At 39.3% G+C, this 16,798-nt stretch overlaps 1 protein-coding gene across 2 annotated transcripts in view; it reads left to right on the top strand.

The window, feature by feature from the left end:
- ARHGAP42 (Rho GTPase activating protein 42) overlaps positions 1-16,798 on the top strand; it is a 178,110-nt gene that overhangs the window by 49,530 nt on the left and 111,782 nt on the right. For both annotated transcript variants that reach the window (XM_075491057.1, XM_075491055.1), the window contains exon 3: positions 9,724-9,785. In XM_075491057.1, the coding sequence (XP_075347172.1) occupies positions 9,724-9,785 (62 nt within the window). The remainder of the gene's footprint in view (positions 1-9,723; positions 9,786-16,798) is intronic.

Here is a 16,798-nt window from a genome sequence, read left to right as displayed (position 1 = left end):
ATCTGGAAATTCTAGATAACCTGACTTTCTTGCAAGTCTTCTTAGTTTGTATATAAATGTGTAGCTTTTTTGTAGACTTTTGTTGAAAAGCAGTGGAGTGGAAAGTGTAAATGTCTTGGCTCAAAGCGTTGTTTTAACTTTTGTACAAGGTTTAGATTTGTTTGTTTAAATATTTGTGACACAATAGCTACTTTTTATAGCAAAGAATTCTTGAGTATGATACTGTGCATAACTGGATTTAGATAGTTACACTGACAGAGGTTTGTTTCAATAAAATTCTGCAATGGGGAAAAGGATTTTTACTTCTAATAGCAGCCCTACATTTTATGCTTTACATATGTTTAGAAAAAAACGTTCATAAAATACCTTGCTATATTTGCTCATTAAGTTTTGCAAGATGAAAATAGTTTTGAGTTAAAATTCCAGTTGCCTAATATGGTATGTACATATTATACTGTACTTGCGAACACATCTTGCAAAGCTTTGGGCTTTGATTAAGCTTAGATCTTGATTTGTTCCCTTATATGGTTCGCATGTTAGTCTGCACTTTGAGGCACACGTGTATTGTGCTCAGACAGGAGGTTCCATTGTTACTGTGGAACGTGCTGGCCTTTTCTGCTGGTTTGTCTTGCCTTTATAGTCTGACAAAACCCAGAAGACTGGTCAGAGGAAATGCTTGTGCCTGGTATATCGCCAGCAATGGAAGGGCTTTTAAACATCTGTTCATGGGGAATGCTCCCTAAAAAACATATAGGGGTTGAATGCCATAAACCAGGGGAGGTCAAGTGGGGAGGCTGTTACTGAATCTGTGATAGTTTCATTGCTGGTTTTGTCTTCATGTGGAATTTGGAGCACTTATTTCCATCTCTCTGACCTAATACTGCAAAGAGCCAATATGCTCCAAATTGTGATGTAGAGAACAAAATACCACTGCATTTGCCCTGAGTTTACAGTGCTTTAACTCAAAAGAAGTAGAGAGAAGCCTTGGGTTTTGTTTGTTTACTTTTAGTTACACGGATTTCAGTAGCTGTGCTCTGATAAAGTTCTCTGCTTGCCAGTATATAGTGGAAGATGTGATCATATTTGGAGAACAATACATAGTCCTCGAAGCATAAATTTGGGCATAAAAGTCTTAATTTCGTAATTTTTCTTGCTTCCTCATTTGTGGCATTTCTTTGTAGTTTTAAACCAGGCATTTTTCATCTCTGTGTCTCTTTGTCTCTTATCATACTTTTCCTTCCTGACGTATAATGGATTTGTTTAGCAAATTTGGATTTATTTTTGTAAGGTAGCAGACTTATTTCCAAGAATTGAAAAAATTTGGCAAAATACCTTTCCTCACAGTTCAAGGTGGGAATTGCCACAGGAAACGGAATTACCTCTATGAGTTGTTCTCCCTGGGAGGATCTAACTTTTACAGCAATAGTTACAATTTTTCTTATGGGCATGTCTGTGTTAAGTCAGGATAAACCATCCTTGTAACTTGATGGAATTTTATTTTTTTTTTTTTTTAATTTTTAGTTCATCAGAGTTGAAAGTTCAAAGTCTGGATTAGATAGAAATTGCTTCAAAATCTGAAAGATTGTGGTACTAATTGATATAAAAACATTGAATTAAGCCCTTCCAGAGTTTACTTACCAGATTAATTATGGAGTAAATAGTAAGAATGTTCATTTATTGAGTCCAAAATTGCTTCACTTTGTCTGCTCTAAGTATGTCTTGATTCTATCACAAGAGCAGTACAGATCAGACAGAATTGCCTCTACCTTTGCGTACCTTCCCATGATGGAAGTCTTCAAGGAAATTTGTGGTTATGGGGCTGTGAATTTAAACCGCTGTCTGCTGGCAGAATTTGCTGTCGATTTGAGAGTGTCTGTTGGGGTATTTCCATGTAATTTCAAAACCTGTACACTTGAATCTTTGCTTCAGCCTGTGTCTTTTACTACCAGAAGTACATTTGATTGTATTATAGGAAGGTACAAATAGCGCTTTTTTTTCTCCTGTTCTTATGGAGGTTGTGTTAAATGTAAACACAGACTAAAGGAATGCATGAGGTCCTTATTACAGATCCACACAATCTGATACCCAGATTAGGGAAGTAAGAGAAACCAAATGGAGGATAAGGCAGCTGATCCAATATTAATTTTCCAAATTTAAACGAGACTGAAACCCCATGAAGAAATGAACCATTATCTTGCTCTTCTAACTTCTTTTTCCACAATGGAATCTTCTAACATAATTTATCTTTTGACATCAATATTCAGCTTAAAGTTAAAGCACATCTGACATGCTATTAGCCTACGAACTGGAATTTACATAAATACCTAAGCAATATTACCTTAAACCTAAACAAAAGAAAGCAGTTACTCTGTTTCCTCTAATATCTTGGGAATGAAACCCAGAAGAGAACAAAATTGGTAAGAAAAACAACGGTTTCAAATCCTGCACTCCTCTCCCCTTCTTTTGTCTTCTCTTCTGCTTTTGCAGTAAATATTACTTATGGTGCAGAGCTCAGTCTTCCAAACTGAAGTCTCTCCAAAAATGTTGCCACTTGGAAAATGAGGGAAGTAGACCTGGGGTAGAAGTGGCAGAGGAAATAGCAGCAGCCAAGGAAAAATGAAAACCTGAGCAATAATTGGGAAGATTTAGCAGACATGTACTTGTCCAAATACAGCTTTTCTGAAAATCTGTTAAAAAAAAAAAAAGTTTTCTGTAGGAATATGTTGCAGTTGTCTTACACTACTATTTTTTTAAATTTTATTACAGTAGTACTCAAGCCCAGTCAACATTGGTTATGAAATATTTATAAATTGCACAAATTATTCTTTATTTCAGTTTGCAGACCAAGGTGTTGATCCTGCAGCTTGTTCCCTTTGGGCTAAACTGTAATTCTATTTAAAGATGTAGATAACTGTAGACTTTTAATGTTTTATAGGCTTTATTCAGTAGGAAAAAAGAAAGAAAAAGAATTGTTAACAAATCAGTCCAGGTTGTGACAGCAGTAAAGGAAATCTGTGTTGTATAAGATAAGGCTATATTTAAATTCATAGCCAACATATTGGAAGACAAAGAGAATGGGAGACTTTGGGAGCCTTATTTCAAGACAGTCCTCCTTTGGATTTACATTTTGGCGTGTTGAAAACTTGCCGTTTTGAGACACTCGGTTTAGTTACCTTCAGATACACACTACAGATCCTATGTGGCTTTTATGACATCCACAATTCTTATTAGGTAGAAAGTACTGAGAAGCAGATTATGGTCTCTCTATTCCAGATACTTGTGGTGTCCTGTCAGTGTTAATCTGAAATTTGTGATTTTTCTGTCTGATCAGGAAACCATCTGTTGCTCCTCTTGTCCTACTCCCCCTGCCTCCCCCCCCCCCCCCCCCCCCCGTACTTTTTCAATATGGCTTAAAGCCCCAGAAGAAAGGATGGAAATTTTATTTGATGTTGTGGTTTTTTGGAAAAACTGCTTGAAATAGCATTTGTGGCTGCAAATAATGCTAGTCATTAAAAGCTCTGGAAATACATCTGTGAATTAGTAACTATTTAATAATATATTTACTCTCATTTTAGAATTGGAAAAGAAAGTCTCTTCTCCCACCACTCATGAATCTTACATTTATTCTGTTTCGTCACTGAAGTCTAGTAAACAAGTGTTAATCCTTAGGAAATTTCCTTATGGGTCTTAGGTCCGTCTTGAATTCTGATTCGGTAATCTATTACTTACTGGGAAAAACTCCCTTGGAGGCTTTAGCTAAAGTTTGTGCTCAAGCATGAATGCAGAGCCTGCTATAATGCAGAGCATGTCTATGCTACATATGACCAGCTCTGGAGAGAGGATGTACTTGACTGACCTTCCTGCCAAAGTGTGTCGGGAGCAATGAACAGCACAGTCCTGGCATTTCCCCAGTCAGATCAGGAAGATATAAGGAAATCTCTGACAGGCTTGCACATTTTCGCCTTTTATACAGCAAGATGTCATAAGAACAAATGACATATTTCTGTATGTATATTTTTTTTCATGCTGGCATTCACGTATCTGAAGATGGTGGTGATATCTGCTTAGAATACTATAAAATGTTGTTTAGTGTACTTTAGAGTATTTAAAAATAGCCTCTGCATTGTTTAAGACTGCATGTGTTAAGTATAAGTTAAACCATCAGTCCATTTCACAGAAAAGAACATTTATTTTTATTCTGTCTTCCACGGTAACTTTCCATTCTATCTCAAATTAAACGTTACCTTCCAAACTTGGCTTTGTGTCTTTGAATTCAGTATTGGTCATATAAAACTACTTCTCTGTTTCATACACACTGCTTTCATTTTCTCATTAAATATAGATGGCATCATACCTATTGTATGTAGCATTTAGTAGTTCAGTGTAACACTGGACTCTTTAGTATTAAGCTAATTATTGATAGAGTAGCTTCAATAATGTCTATAGGCATGCTGTTTTAAGGTGATACATTCTCTACGCAAGTATATAACAAAAACTTCATAAAGTTTATTAAGTATGTGGTTTTTTCCTATGAACCACTGGGTTGATTTTAATGTAGTAAACCAGAATTCTAGTGCATAAATGAGGCATATTTTTAATAATGCATTCTATAAATTCAGATAAATAATTTTTTATCCTTTTTCATTTCTCCCTCATTCACTTAGTCCTACGCTAAGCTTCAATTCTCTTTTGATTATGCAAGTATAGTGGTTTGTGGAGCTGTACCGTCTGTTTGAAATGATAGGGATAAAAAACTAAATGAAACACATGCATCTTTTGGAAAAAAGGACATTGTTGATCTACACCATTAAGGTTTAAGCTGTTGGTACTGTTTGTTTGCTTCCTTATGAAGCAAATTAATTAAAAGACTTTTCATTTAAAAATAAAGAGCGTGGTTTTTTTTTTTTTTTAAATAAAGTAATGGGAGCTATTTCTCCTGAACAAGGGAAATTTTGCAGCAAATTATTTCTGGGTTGGGAACACTCCAGAGAAAACAGCTGGCGACCTGTTTTATTTGTGATGAATGAGACCACAAGTGTACAGCTGGGTGCGTATACATTTGTTTTTACTTGTTGGGCATTGCTTTTCACAGGCATCATTTCCATCATGATGCCAAGTGTATCTTACAAGTCCTTTGAATACCCCTTAAATAAAAAGCAGACTGTAAAACTATTTGGATTTTGTAAGCTAGTATCTCCTAATGACTTAGAATAAAGTATTAAGGCAGCACTTTGTTTTACTTAAAATGGCCCACCAATAACAGTAATGCTTTTTGAAAATAATTAAAAATACCTTTGTATGTCGTATAAGTTAGGTTATGTATTGTACTTTATATTATTGGTATGTTTTCAGAATTTATTTCTTATCAGCACATTCCCATGACACTTCCTCTTGTAAAATATTTGACTCTTCCTCCCCCCACCCCCTTTTGTATTTACAAAGTTCACTTTAATTCTTCTGTGTCTATTCTGTTTAAAAAGAAGGGGAGAAAAAAATTAAAAATGTTGCAGAATTAGTAAGAAAAGACTGTGAGGCCCGTGTGTAATTCCCAGGCTTCCTGACAGACAGCAGTGGGCTGCATCTGACACAAATGGTTCTGATTTTTAAATCTTCTGTTTTTTAACTATGCAAAAGCACCTCAGATTATTATTGTTGAAATATTTGTTTGTTTCCTGTTGAGAGCTGGGAATCCAGAATTAGGTGTGTGTACCCTGTGCCTCGAGTTCGTGCTGAAATCCTGAGAGGGGGCCTGGTTGCGGAGGGGAGCGAGGCCCTGCCCAGCTGCCCGGGGACGTCGGGCGGCCCTGCGGGCGAGCCGTCCCGCGGCGGCCCGAGCCCCACGCTGGGCTCCCGCTGCGTACCCCTCCGTCTGCCCGGCCCCGGCCCCGGGTGAGGCAGAGCTGTCACCTGTCTGCAGCCGAGCGGGGCTGTGGGAAAAGAGGGGAGGAAGAAGGGAGAAATGTATGCGGGGGAAAGAGGAGCGAGGGCTGTCTTGCCTTCCCTTTACCACCTCCCACTGCAGCTTCCAGCACAGATGAAGTTCTCTGGGGACAGACCGGCTTTTAATGAGGTCAGACTGAGTGAGGGATGTATGGGAAGAAGGGTATAATAACATGAAAGGCTCGGAAGCACTGCAATGCTCACTGCTATTGTAGGAGAGCTGGTGGTGATAAAGCCTTTTTTGACGTTATGTGGTGCCATTGCAAGGGCAGAAGAACCAGTGGGGTCACCAGAGACGTCCGTGTTGCTGAGCTCTGTCTGCGTACTGGGCGTACATCCTTCATTACAGTCTGAATTACACGATGCACTTGTTGCTCTCCCCGTGCAGCTCCTGAGCTGGGAAAGGATGCTCCGTGGCTTTGTGGGCATTGACCAGCCCAAAAGGGATGGATGTGGGTGTTGGGCAGCGAAGAGCGGAGGCGCGGTCAGTATCGATGCGAAGGTGTCTCTGCAGCAAAGGTGTCGCTAGGATCAGGGGAAGGGTTTGTCTTAGTGCCGCTGGGGAGCGTAGGTTCTGTGCGCTTAGTGAAATTTTGACCTTTATCTCCCCCCACCCCCCCAAAGGTGAGGCAACAGGGAAGAGAAGACAGAGACAGCTTCTCAGTTTTAGCTGAGGCACTGTATAGGGGACATATTAATACCTTTATATTAGTGTTAAACATTGAGGAAAATCTTGATTTTGCACACTTACAGAACATATTTTTATAGTTTTTTCTTCTCTGTCCTGGTTTTATTTAAATCCTAAGCAAAAGTTTTGACTTTGAAACTGAAAAACCCTTTGGTTCTGCCTTGAAATTAGGAAGATGAATCAAAAGCTTCTCTTACTGTTTCTTGGTTTCTTTCTTCCTCCTCACAGCTTCCAGTCATCCTTCTGCCCAGTTCCTGCTTCCTGTTGTTCTTCCTTTACTATCTTTTTGCTCCTAAAACTCTGAATATTGCCTGACCAGAGACCATATTTTTTTTTTTTTCTTCACAACTGTATTGTATTTACCTACCTGTCCCCCACCCATTCTGTTTGATTTAGATTAAGTCCTGTCCATACGTTGGGCCTGGGAACTGGCAGTATTTGTGCTTGGCTGCTGAAAGGTGTAAAGTATTAACTTTTTCATTGCAGATGATGAAGAAAAAAATTTCATGAGCCTTTGTTGTATTAAGGATGGTTTTAATGATGTGATCAGAAACTTAAGTGAAGAGTACCATAAGGCCTGACACGGGTAGGGGAAAACTTACATTTCAGTAGGTTCCGGATCTGCTGTCCTCACAAAGATATAGTGCTTGGTATGATCATTTCTCTTTGAAATAGTTCTGTCACTGTGAGTGACTCCACAGTAAAAAAGCGAAAAAAGGAGGGGGAATGGAGTTTTAACATGTGACTGCAGTAACACATCATCTTGTGGTTAAAAATGACCAATTATTTCACTGAAATAATCTGGAAACAATTTCTCTTGCTGGCTTTACTAGAAAGTCAGCTGTTTTTCTGAAGTGCATCCTAATTCCCTGAATAGGTAATAAAATTCAAACAATATGTTTATCTAGTTTATTTGAAAAGATTAATGGTGGGTAAAGAATCACTCTGCCACATGTGCAAGGGATGAACTGGCTCTGTCCTCTTTTCTACAGGCAAGGATCATTTCTTGTTAAATTTTGGGGCATATGAGTGTGAAAATAATTTGGTCATGTGTGTTTGGCTCATTGTTTATTTAGTTTTTAGGGTTTCATAATGGGTACATAGTTATTCTTGAATGCAACACTCAACAGATTTCTTATCAGGTAACTTAACCAGTCAGTTCATCATCTATTTCTTTACCTGATTTTGACAGTTGGGATATGAGCTGACTCTAAGAGACTGAGTTAATTCAGTGGATAGCAAGCTTAAGTTCTTGATCTCAAGGCGTAACTCTGATAAAGGCTGAGCTGGTAAGTAACTGAAAGTCAGTAACTGAAAGGCTCAGCTGGTAAGCCTGAGTCGAGGAGTTCAGAAGTTTGTGCAGGAGGCCTAGAATTTCTTTTACTTAAAAGGTGGCAAAATTTTCTGGTGTTTGTGTTCTCAGGGAAAAATATTAAAGGAAAAGGCTTGAGACCCACCTGGATGGACATTTAACTTACCAGGTGTATTTGGACTAAACAAAGAGCTCATGAGTAATAATGGGGAAAAAAGGATTTGTCAGCAAAGAATGACTTAGAGGTCAAGATATGCAGGTATAGCATTACAGCTGCAAAAAAATAAACTATGTAAGGTCTTGCAGAAGAAATTGGAACAAACAGCAAAGTGTTCTTCAGCTGTGAAAGTTAAGAGAGAGCAAGAAGAATGCAAGGGTGACCTCTGCAATGTCCAGATGGCATAAAGGATAAAAATGATTTGGGTATGGTCCAAAAACTAAGTAGCAATCCGTGAATGCTGACAAGTTAAGGCAAGCTACATGCTGGTTCCCTCTTAGAGCTACTGGAACATAGCAGATCCTCTAGAAAATGTACTTATTTCCTTAAATCATTCAGGGAAGCTGAGAGGGGATGAAGCCATATTATTGGAGAGTGACACATTTTGTAAAAACACTTAGGAAGATGGAAGAATAGCTAAGAGGACAGGAGTTCTGTTAGCATAACCTCAGCAGTACGTTGGTTAACTGTGAAAACTTTTTGAAGTGTGTTCCTTTGAGAAGTTCTATAAGTTTTGTTTCCTTGGTTTTTTTCCTCTTTAAAAGATGATTTAGATTGCCTCAAGTTTGTTGTGAGAAGCTGTAGGATTTATGAATCTGCATTCTGAGATCAGAGCTTGAAACCATGAAATTTAGCATCCTGTCATTGGCAGCAATTACTGCTAGATGCATCAGGAGAAAGTAAAAAGGGCTACTTAGCTCTCTTCACATGATTCTTCTCTGGCATTTTTGTCTGTGGAACTGTAATGCTGAATTCTGAACAACTCATATGCCCTTGAGAAAGTAATATAAATGGAAAGATAGATTTTTCTAGAGATTTGCATCACTTGCTTACATGAGAATAAAGCCTTAAGAGTTTTTGGAATGTTTTCCCATTTCTTGCCCTCTTTTATGGGTTAATACTTTTATTATGTTTCTGTTGACATCCGCCATAACCTTTTGACTTTTATTTGAAGGCAGTTCTGAGCAAAGACTCTCTCACAGCTGTAACAGAATTCAAAGCTTGCTTATAAATCAATCATCTGTTCTCATCACCTGAGAGCTTGTCCTTGCAAAACATAAAGCCAAAGAGCTGCTAAACCTAAACATTTGGCATAAGTAACACATTTCTTCTAAAATGTTGACTTTCAAATTTTTACCTGAATATTTTTCATAGTCCTTGCAAATACTTGTTGCTGCACTTTAATAGGAGAAGCTCAAGATTTTTCTTTGCAGTTTCTTTCTGCTCCTTGTGTGCTAAAGTAAGTTTTGTGGCTGATTGTAGAATTCTTTGTTTTGAGACTGATCTTTGCACTTTCAGGAAAATGCGTTTGCTGTATTCCATTTAAAAATATTTTTTTTTAAAATACACATGACTCTGAAGACTCAGTTTCTTTTCTTTTGTTTTTTACATGCTCTTGACCTGCTGCTCACTTCAGCCTGTGCCTCACTTAATGACTACTGATTTCAGTGAAGTACTATATAAGAACAGTGTCTTATCACTACAACTTAAATCCAGATAATGGACTCATCTGGTCTTAAAATGTAATGTTGACCAGGATGTTCTTTTTCTCTGTTTTCTTTTCAGCCCAGTCACTGAAAGAGTTTGCTCGGCTCCTGATTGCTGTTGAAGAAGAGAGGAGACGACTGGTAAGTTTGCTGGCAATAATATGTTGCACTGGGCCTCTTTTTGTATAAAATAGTACTTTTTTTTGCTATTCCTCCTGAAGTGCTATTTTTATTTTTTTACTTGTGTAGTAGATGTTAAGTATTTCATAAGAATCACTTCATTCTGCAAAGGCAGAAATGTGCTAGCGCAGACCGCAGCAATTTTTAATAGAGTGTTCAGCCAAATACTTTTGCATTGACTTAAAAACTGTTTTCTCACAATTTCCTCCCTCCCTTCTCCCCACCCCAAAATAACCTCTGAATGCTGCTGTACCTTTCCTTTCTCCCATCTTGTCTTATTAGTCACAAGGCACAGCAATAAAGTAAACTGTAAACAAAGAGCTTATAGTAGAAATGTGGATCGGTATTTATATTTAATGAAATACTTTTATTAGAGTATTGTCCAGTGAATGTATACTAGTAATCCAAGAATATGATAAGTGGTGAGAAACCAAATTCATCACCTCTGAGAAACTCTTGCAGAGTACATCAGACTTGTCAGATTTGTGGTTTATTGTGGTATTCTTATTCCCTTTGTTTCCATACTGATGAATCTACAGTGTACTTTCATTTATATTTCTATTCAGATGTAGCTTTGTTAAAGAAATTTTAAGTATATTCTTGTACAAGTATTTCTTTAAAAATTCCACATAAGCAATGAATGTACTTTTTTTTTCTTCCTTGGAAGTCAATCATGAATAAAGAAGTGAGGTAAGGATTAACCTCAGTAGGGGGATTTTTAAACATTGTGAAAGTTTAACTAGTTCAAATCCATCCAATGACTTCCTCTGTCCTTGTTTTCCTTCCTCTTATGAGTACTTAGGGAGGTGAGGAAAAGGATTTTCTGACTCAGATTGGAGGAAATTTATTAATCCAGGAAGAGGAATACAGAAAGTTCTCTTATTCCTAGGAGTAAATAACCATAGAATTGGTCTCCTGCTATTTCTGTTTACATAAATATTTTAAAGTGGCAAAATCATAAACATTTATATGGTACAGTTGCACAGTTAATATCACCTAAACCTATAAAAGTGCAAAATTTTTGCTTCATGCTAAGTATTTTTTCCTGGGTGGATGGAAGAGTGAGAAGGTGACTGTTCAGTACTTACCACCTTAAAAGACGTTTGTCAGAACACTTATGAATTACTTAGTTAAACAGTGTTTCAAATGAATAGCTTTCCAGTTTAGGTTAAAGATTATTGTGAGCTAACTATTAGAAAAAGGAAAAGCAATGAATAGGTGAAGGTTTTATTTTTTCAAACTGGTTAGTCTTTCATAATATGTATACATAATTTCCCTTTATTTTATCTTTCTTTCTGTTTTTGTTTTTTTCCGCGGAGGAGTCACTCCCTTTTTCACTTACAGAATTTTCTGGCCTCTCTATGGTTTATAATTTGATCTTTCTATGTAATCACAGAATCACAGAATCATATAGGTTGGAAAAGACCTTTAAGATCATCGAGTCCAACCATAAACCTAACACTGCCAAAACCACCACTACACCATGTCTCTAAGCACCTCATCCAAACGTCTTTTAAATACCTCCAGGGATGGCGACTCAACCGCTTCCCTGGGCAGCCTGTTCCAATGCTTGATAACCCTCTCGGTGAAGAAAAATTTCCTAATATCCAGTCTAAACCTCCCCTGGCGCAACTTGAGGCCATTTCCTCTCGTCCTATCACTTGTTACCTGGGAGAAGAGACCGACCCCCACCTCTCTACAACCTCCTTTCAGGTAGTTGTAGAGAGCGATAAGGTCTCCCCTCAGCCCCCTTTTCTCCAGGCTAAACAGTCCCAGCTCCCTCAGCCGCTCATCATAAGACTTCTGCTCCAGACCCTTCACCAGCTTCGTTGCCCTTCTCTGGACACGCTCCAGTACCTCAATATCCCTCTTGTAGTGGGGGGCCCAAAACTGAACACAGTATTCGAGGTGCGGCCTCACCAGTGCCGAATACAGGGGGACAACCACTTCCCTAGTCCTGCTGGCCACACTATTTTTGATACAAGCCAGGATGCCATTGGCTTTCTTGGCCACCTGGGCACACTGCTGGCTCATATTCAGGCGGCTGTCAACAAACACCCCCAGGTCCTTCTCTGCCAGGCAGCTTTCCAGCCACTCTTCCCCAAGCCTGTAGCGTTGCATGGGGTTGCTGTGGCCCAAGTGCAGGACCTTGCACTTGGCCTTGTTAAACCTCATACAATTCACCCCAGCCCATCGATCCAGCCTGTCCAGGTCCCTCTGCAGAGCCTGCCTACCCTCCAGCAGATCAACACTCCCACACAACTTGGTGTCGTCTGCAAACTTACTGAGAGTGCACTCGATCCCTTCGTCCAGATCATTGATAAAGATGTTAAACAGAACTGGCCCCAACACCGAGCCCTGGGGAACACCGCTTGTGACCGGCCGCCAACTGGAGTAAACTCCATTCACCACCACTCTTTGGGCCCGGCCGTCCAGCCAGTTCTTTACCCAGCGAAGAGTACACCCGTCCAAGCCATGAGCAGCCAGTTTCTCCAGGATAATGCTGTGGGAGACCGTGTCAAAGGCTTTACTGAAGTCTAGATAGACAGCATCCACAGCCTTTCCCTCATCCACTAGGCGGGTCACCTTGTCATAGAAGGAGATCAGGTTGGTCAAGCAGGACCTGCCTTTCCTGAACCCATGCTGGCTGGGCTTGATCCCTTTGTTATTCTCTACATGCCGTGTGATAGCACTCAGGATGATCTGCTCCATCAGCTTCCCCGGCACCGAGGTCAGGCTGACAGGCCTGTAGTTCCCCGGATCCTCCTTCCGGCCCTTCTTGTAGATAGGTGTCACATTCACTAATCTCCAGTCAGCAGGGACTTCCCCAGTTAGCCAGGACTGCTGGTAAATGATGGAAAGGGGCTTAGTGAGCTCTTCTGCCAGCTCCTTCAACACTCTCGGGTGGATCTCATCAGGCCCCATAGACTTGTGAGTGTCTAAGTGGTGCAGCAGGTCACTCACCATTTCCCCCTGGATTATGGGGGCTCCAGTCTGGTCCCCATCCCTGTCTTCCAACTCCAGGGGCTGGGTACCCATAGAACATTCGGCCCTGCTAATAAAGACTGAGGCAAAGAAGGCATTAAGTACCTCAGCCTTTTCCTCATCCTTGGTCACTGTGTTTCCTCCCCCATCTACTAGGGGCTGGAGATTCTCCTTACCTCTCCTTTTGCTGCTAATGTATTTGAAGAAGTGGTTTTTGTTGTCTTTTACAGCAGCAGCCAGACTAAGCTCTAGCTCAGCTTTGGCCCTTCTAGTTTTCTCCCTGCACAACCTCGCTACACCTTTGTAGTCCTCCTGAGTTGCCCGCCCCTTCTTCCAGAGGTCATAGACTCTCCTCTTTCTCCTGAGTTCGAGCCAGAGCTCTCTAGTCAGCCAGGCCGGTCTTCTTCCCCGCCGGCTCGTCTTTCAGCACCTGGGGACAGCCCGCTCTTGTGCCTTTAGGACTTCCTCCTTAAAGAATGTCCAGCCTTCCTGGACCCCTTTGCCCATAAGGGCTGCCTCCCAGGGGACTCTGTCGACCAGGCTCCTAAACAGGCCGAAGTCCGCCCTCCGGAAGTCTAAGGTGGCAGTTTTGCTGACCCCCCTCGCCGCTTCTCCACGTATCAAAAACTCTATCATTTTGTGATCACTCTGCCCAAGACAGCCTCCAACCATCACATGGCTCACAAGTCCTTCTCTGTTGGTGAACAAGAGGTCCAGCGGGGCACCTTCCCTAGTTGGCTCCCTCACCAGCTGTGTCAGGAAGTTATCTGCCACACACTCCAGGAACCTCCTGGACTGTTTCCTCTCTGCTGTATTGTATTTCCAGCAGACATCTGGCAGGTTGAAGTCCCCCACAAGAACAAGGGCTAGCGATCGTGAGGCTTCACCCAGCTGCTTATAGAATAGTTCATCTGTCTCCTCATCCTGGTTGGGGGGTCTGTAACAGACTCCCACCACAATATAATGTGGTAATGTGTGTAATGTTTCACTTCATATCTTGTAGGAAGGCCATTATAGTAAAAGGGGGAAAAACATTAATTTTATTAAGTGAAAAAAGAGCAGCCGGATAGAAAGATACTTTTTGTTTTATTTCAGTAGGAATTCAGTGGGAATGCATGGATTGTATAGCTGAGCTATTGGATCCCAATGCAGGGTCAAAGACTTGGGTGAGATTTCAGTCTCACAGAAAAATATTCTCCAAATGGCTATAAGTTTAGTAGAATGTCATCATCAAATCATTGTAAAGAAATTGACAAATAGTATTAATGTGTGGAGAAGCTGCTCTTCATGGGAAATCATTTGCATCCAGCTTTTTGCTGAGTTTGAAATAGCTCCATTCTGTTTGTTCTTCAAACTGAATGCTCATGCTGAGAGCATCGACAACACACAGTTATGGTAGTGATATTTGAATAAGAAAATTCAGCAAACTTAGAATTTCTCTGTTTTTAAAAAGTTTGATCTGCCTGTTGGTGGAATTTGTTTATTTATTGTTGGAATTAAACTTCCTAAAATATTTGTCCCTGGTAGAGCCAAATGCAAAAACGAGAACCTGAGGCTTGAAAAAATACATGTAGGATAAACCAGTCCCACCTAGATCTCTACATAGTTACTGTGCCCATGCTATTCTTTAGGAATAAATTTTATAAATGAAAAAGAGAGTTTGGGTGTCTTTTTTTTCTGTTTTCTGAGTTTATGTCCAGTGCCACCCTGTGATGGCATTTACATGATAGAGATGTGTGTTGGGCTGCATTACTTACTGCTCTGGCTCTAGGTCACAAAGTTCTAAATGCTCTGTAAAAGAAGCCAAAGCGTTGCTGTACTAACTTCATACAGTCATACAAATTGGATATCCTGCTATGATGACTGACTTAAAGATTGAGTCTGGTTTTATTTAGAGGCAACAGACGGCCTCTCCTCAGTTTTTCCCCTGAAACCCATTAATTTGCAGCTTTTCATACTGTAATGAATGTATTTACTGTATCTTACGGTATATGTTTTTGCGGTAAGGGCTTAGAAGCTTAAAAAAAACCAAAACCCAAAAAAGCAATACAGAAAGTATCACCTTTGTCAAAGATGCTTGTTTTTTATTCTCCAGTTCTCTTACTGCAGTTTTATGCATGCCATCATAGAATCCAGAGGTCCCTGTGAGGATCAGTGTGCCATGCTAGATGCTGAACAGATTGCTAATAATAAGAGTTTTCTGCTTGACAAACTTGTGATTTAACTGTGAAACCTTCAAAATATTTTTTGCCTATTTCTGAGGAAGTATGGAGCGTTATGCATACACTTTGATTCCTCTGCTGGAAGCACTTCAAGCCAGCCAATTTGCAGATTAGTGATGATTTTAGAAAGAGTTCTCAGCTGACTGGAAAGCTCGAGACAGGGCATGCAGGTCATTAAGAATTTGATTTCCTTTACTTCTGCATAAAAAGAGAAAACTTGCAAAAGTTTAAAAAAAAAAAGCTTTTTCTTTTTGACATATTGTAGAAGGCTTGGAGAAAAGCAGCTAGTCACTGTTGAGACTATTTATGGACACACTTCATAATACCATTTACATCTTCCTTTTAATTCTTGAAGTGTGTGACAGTAAAAGACAGTATTGTATCAGCAAATACTAGATGTAAGGGAATATGGAATGACAGATGTTAATTTTAGCTATCAGCTAACGATCTTGTTTCCCTGCCTTGAATTTTATATTATTAATTTATGAGCATGCATATGAGTGCATGAATCAGATTTGAATGTGGAAAGTATATATTCATATCACCAATTTATTTCTCATCTGATGCCCATTAAATTCTTCATAAGTAAAATTATTTTTTTGCTTTGGTGAACAGAGAGAGGTGTGTTGGACTGCTTGCCCACTGAATGTATAAATTAAGTGTTTCCAGTGGTCAAGGAAATAGTTTGAGAGGTGCTTAGCAAGTCTTCTGTCCTTCTTGCATAAAGAACCAAAAGGAACTTGTTTTTGTTTTCTTTAGAAGAAGCTAACAAAACAAGATATTATGAACAGTATTACTGGGAAAAACACTGAAGTGTAAGGTTAAATAAAACTGTATCACATAAATAAATATTCTGTTGTGTAAAGCTTTGCAGCCGTTATTATTGGCAGCAGTAATAAGATGGCGATTATTATAACTCAATTTCTTTTATCCTTGTCTTTTATTTCCTGATGCTAAAAAATTGGCTAGTAGTCTTAGAAAAACCAGAGATCATGCACCAAACATTTCCCCTTAAAAAGCAAATGAAGGAAGAAGTAACTCATAAGAAACCTTTTTTTATGATATACTGCTTTATGTTTGATATCTCTCATTTCATAGTGGTGTTAATTTAATGATGCTGTTGGTAAATGGTGCCTTAAAAAAACTCCAACCAAACAGCTGTGACTCTTGGGTTTTACAAGTAGCGTACCAATAGGATAAAAAGTCAGATTTATCCCCGCTGCCTTTCCAATGACTTCAGCAACAAGCCACCAGGGAATGTAAAATAATGACCTCCATTTCCCAGTGATTATTAGGGAACAATAGAGATGCTATAATTTAATTTCACATGAATATTTGGATCTATATCAAGGGAACTTACTTAAAATAATTTCCTTTCACTCTTGCTGAATTTACATTGTTTCTGTTAAATAAGTGATATGCTTTTTTTTATTTTAGTTTCATGCATTATTTATGTTTCCTATTCATTTGGTGTTGTTAGTAAACTTCATAACAAACATATAACAAATGTACTGGGAGTGATATAAAATACTAATTCCTTTTCCTTTCATAGGATTATGCTGTGTTGACACCAGAATAGATGAATTGGTTCATGCTACTGAATTCCTCTTCCTTGAGATCCCCTATCAATTTGAAGCATTGAATGTGTTCTCTTGAGTGTTATGTTATCTTTAATGTAACTTCCTGATTATTTCTGAAAGTTTACTAAATCCCAAACTGAAACAGGCCTCTTAACTGTTACATTCCTTGCTATTTACCCAAGTTTTT

This window comes from Mycteria americana, chromosome 1, assembly GCF_035582795.1.
Source record: "Mycteria americana isolate JAX WOST 10 ecotype Jacksonville Zoo and Gardens chromosome 1, USCA_MyAme_1.0, whole genome shotgun sequence".
Taxonomy (NCBI): Eukaryota; Metazoa; Chordata; class Aves; order Ciconiiformes; family Ciconiidae; genus Mycteria; species Mycteria americana.
Note: the sequence above shows the minus strand (reverse complement) of the source record. Positions and strands in the feature narration are given on the sequence as shown.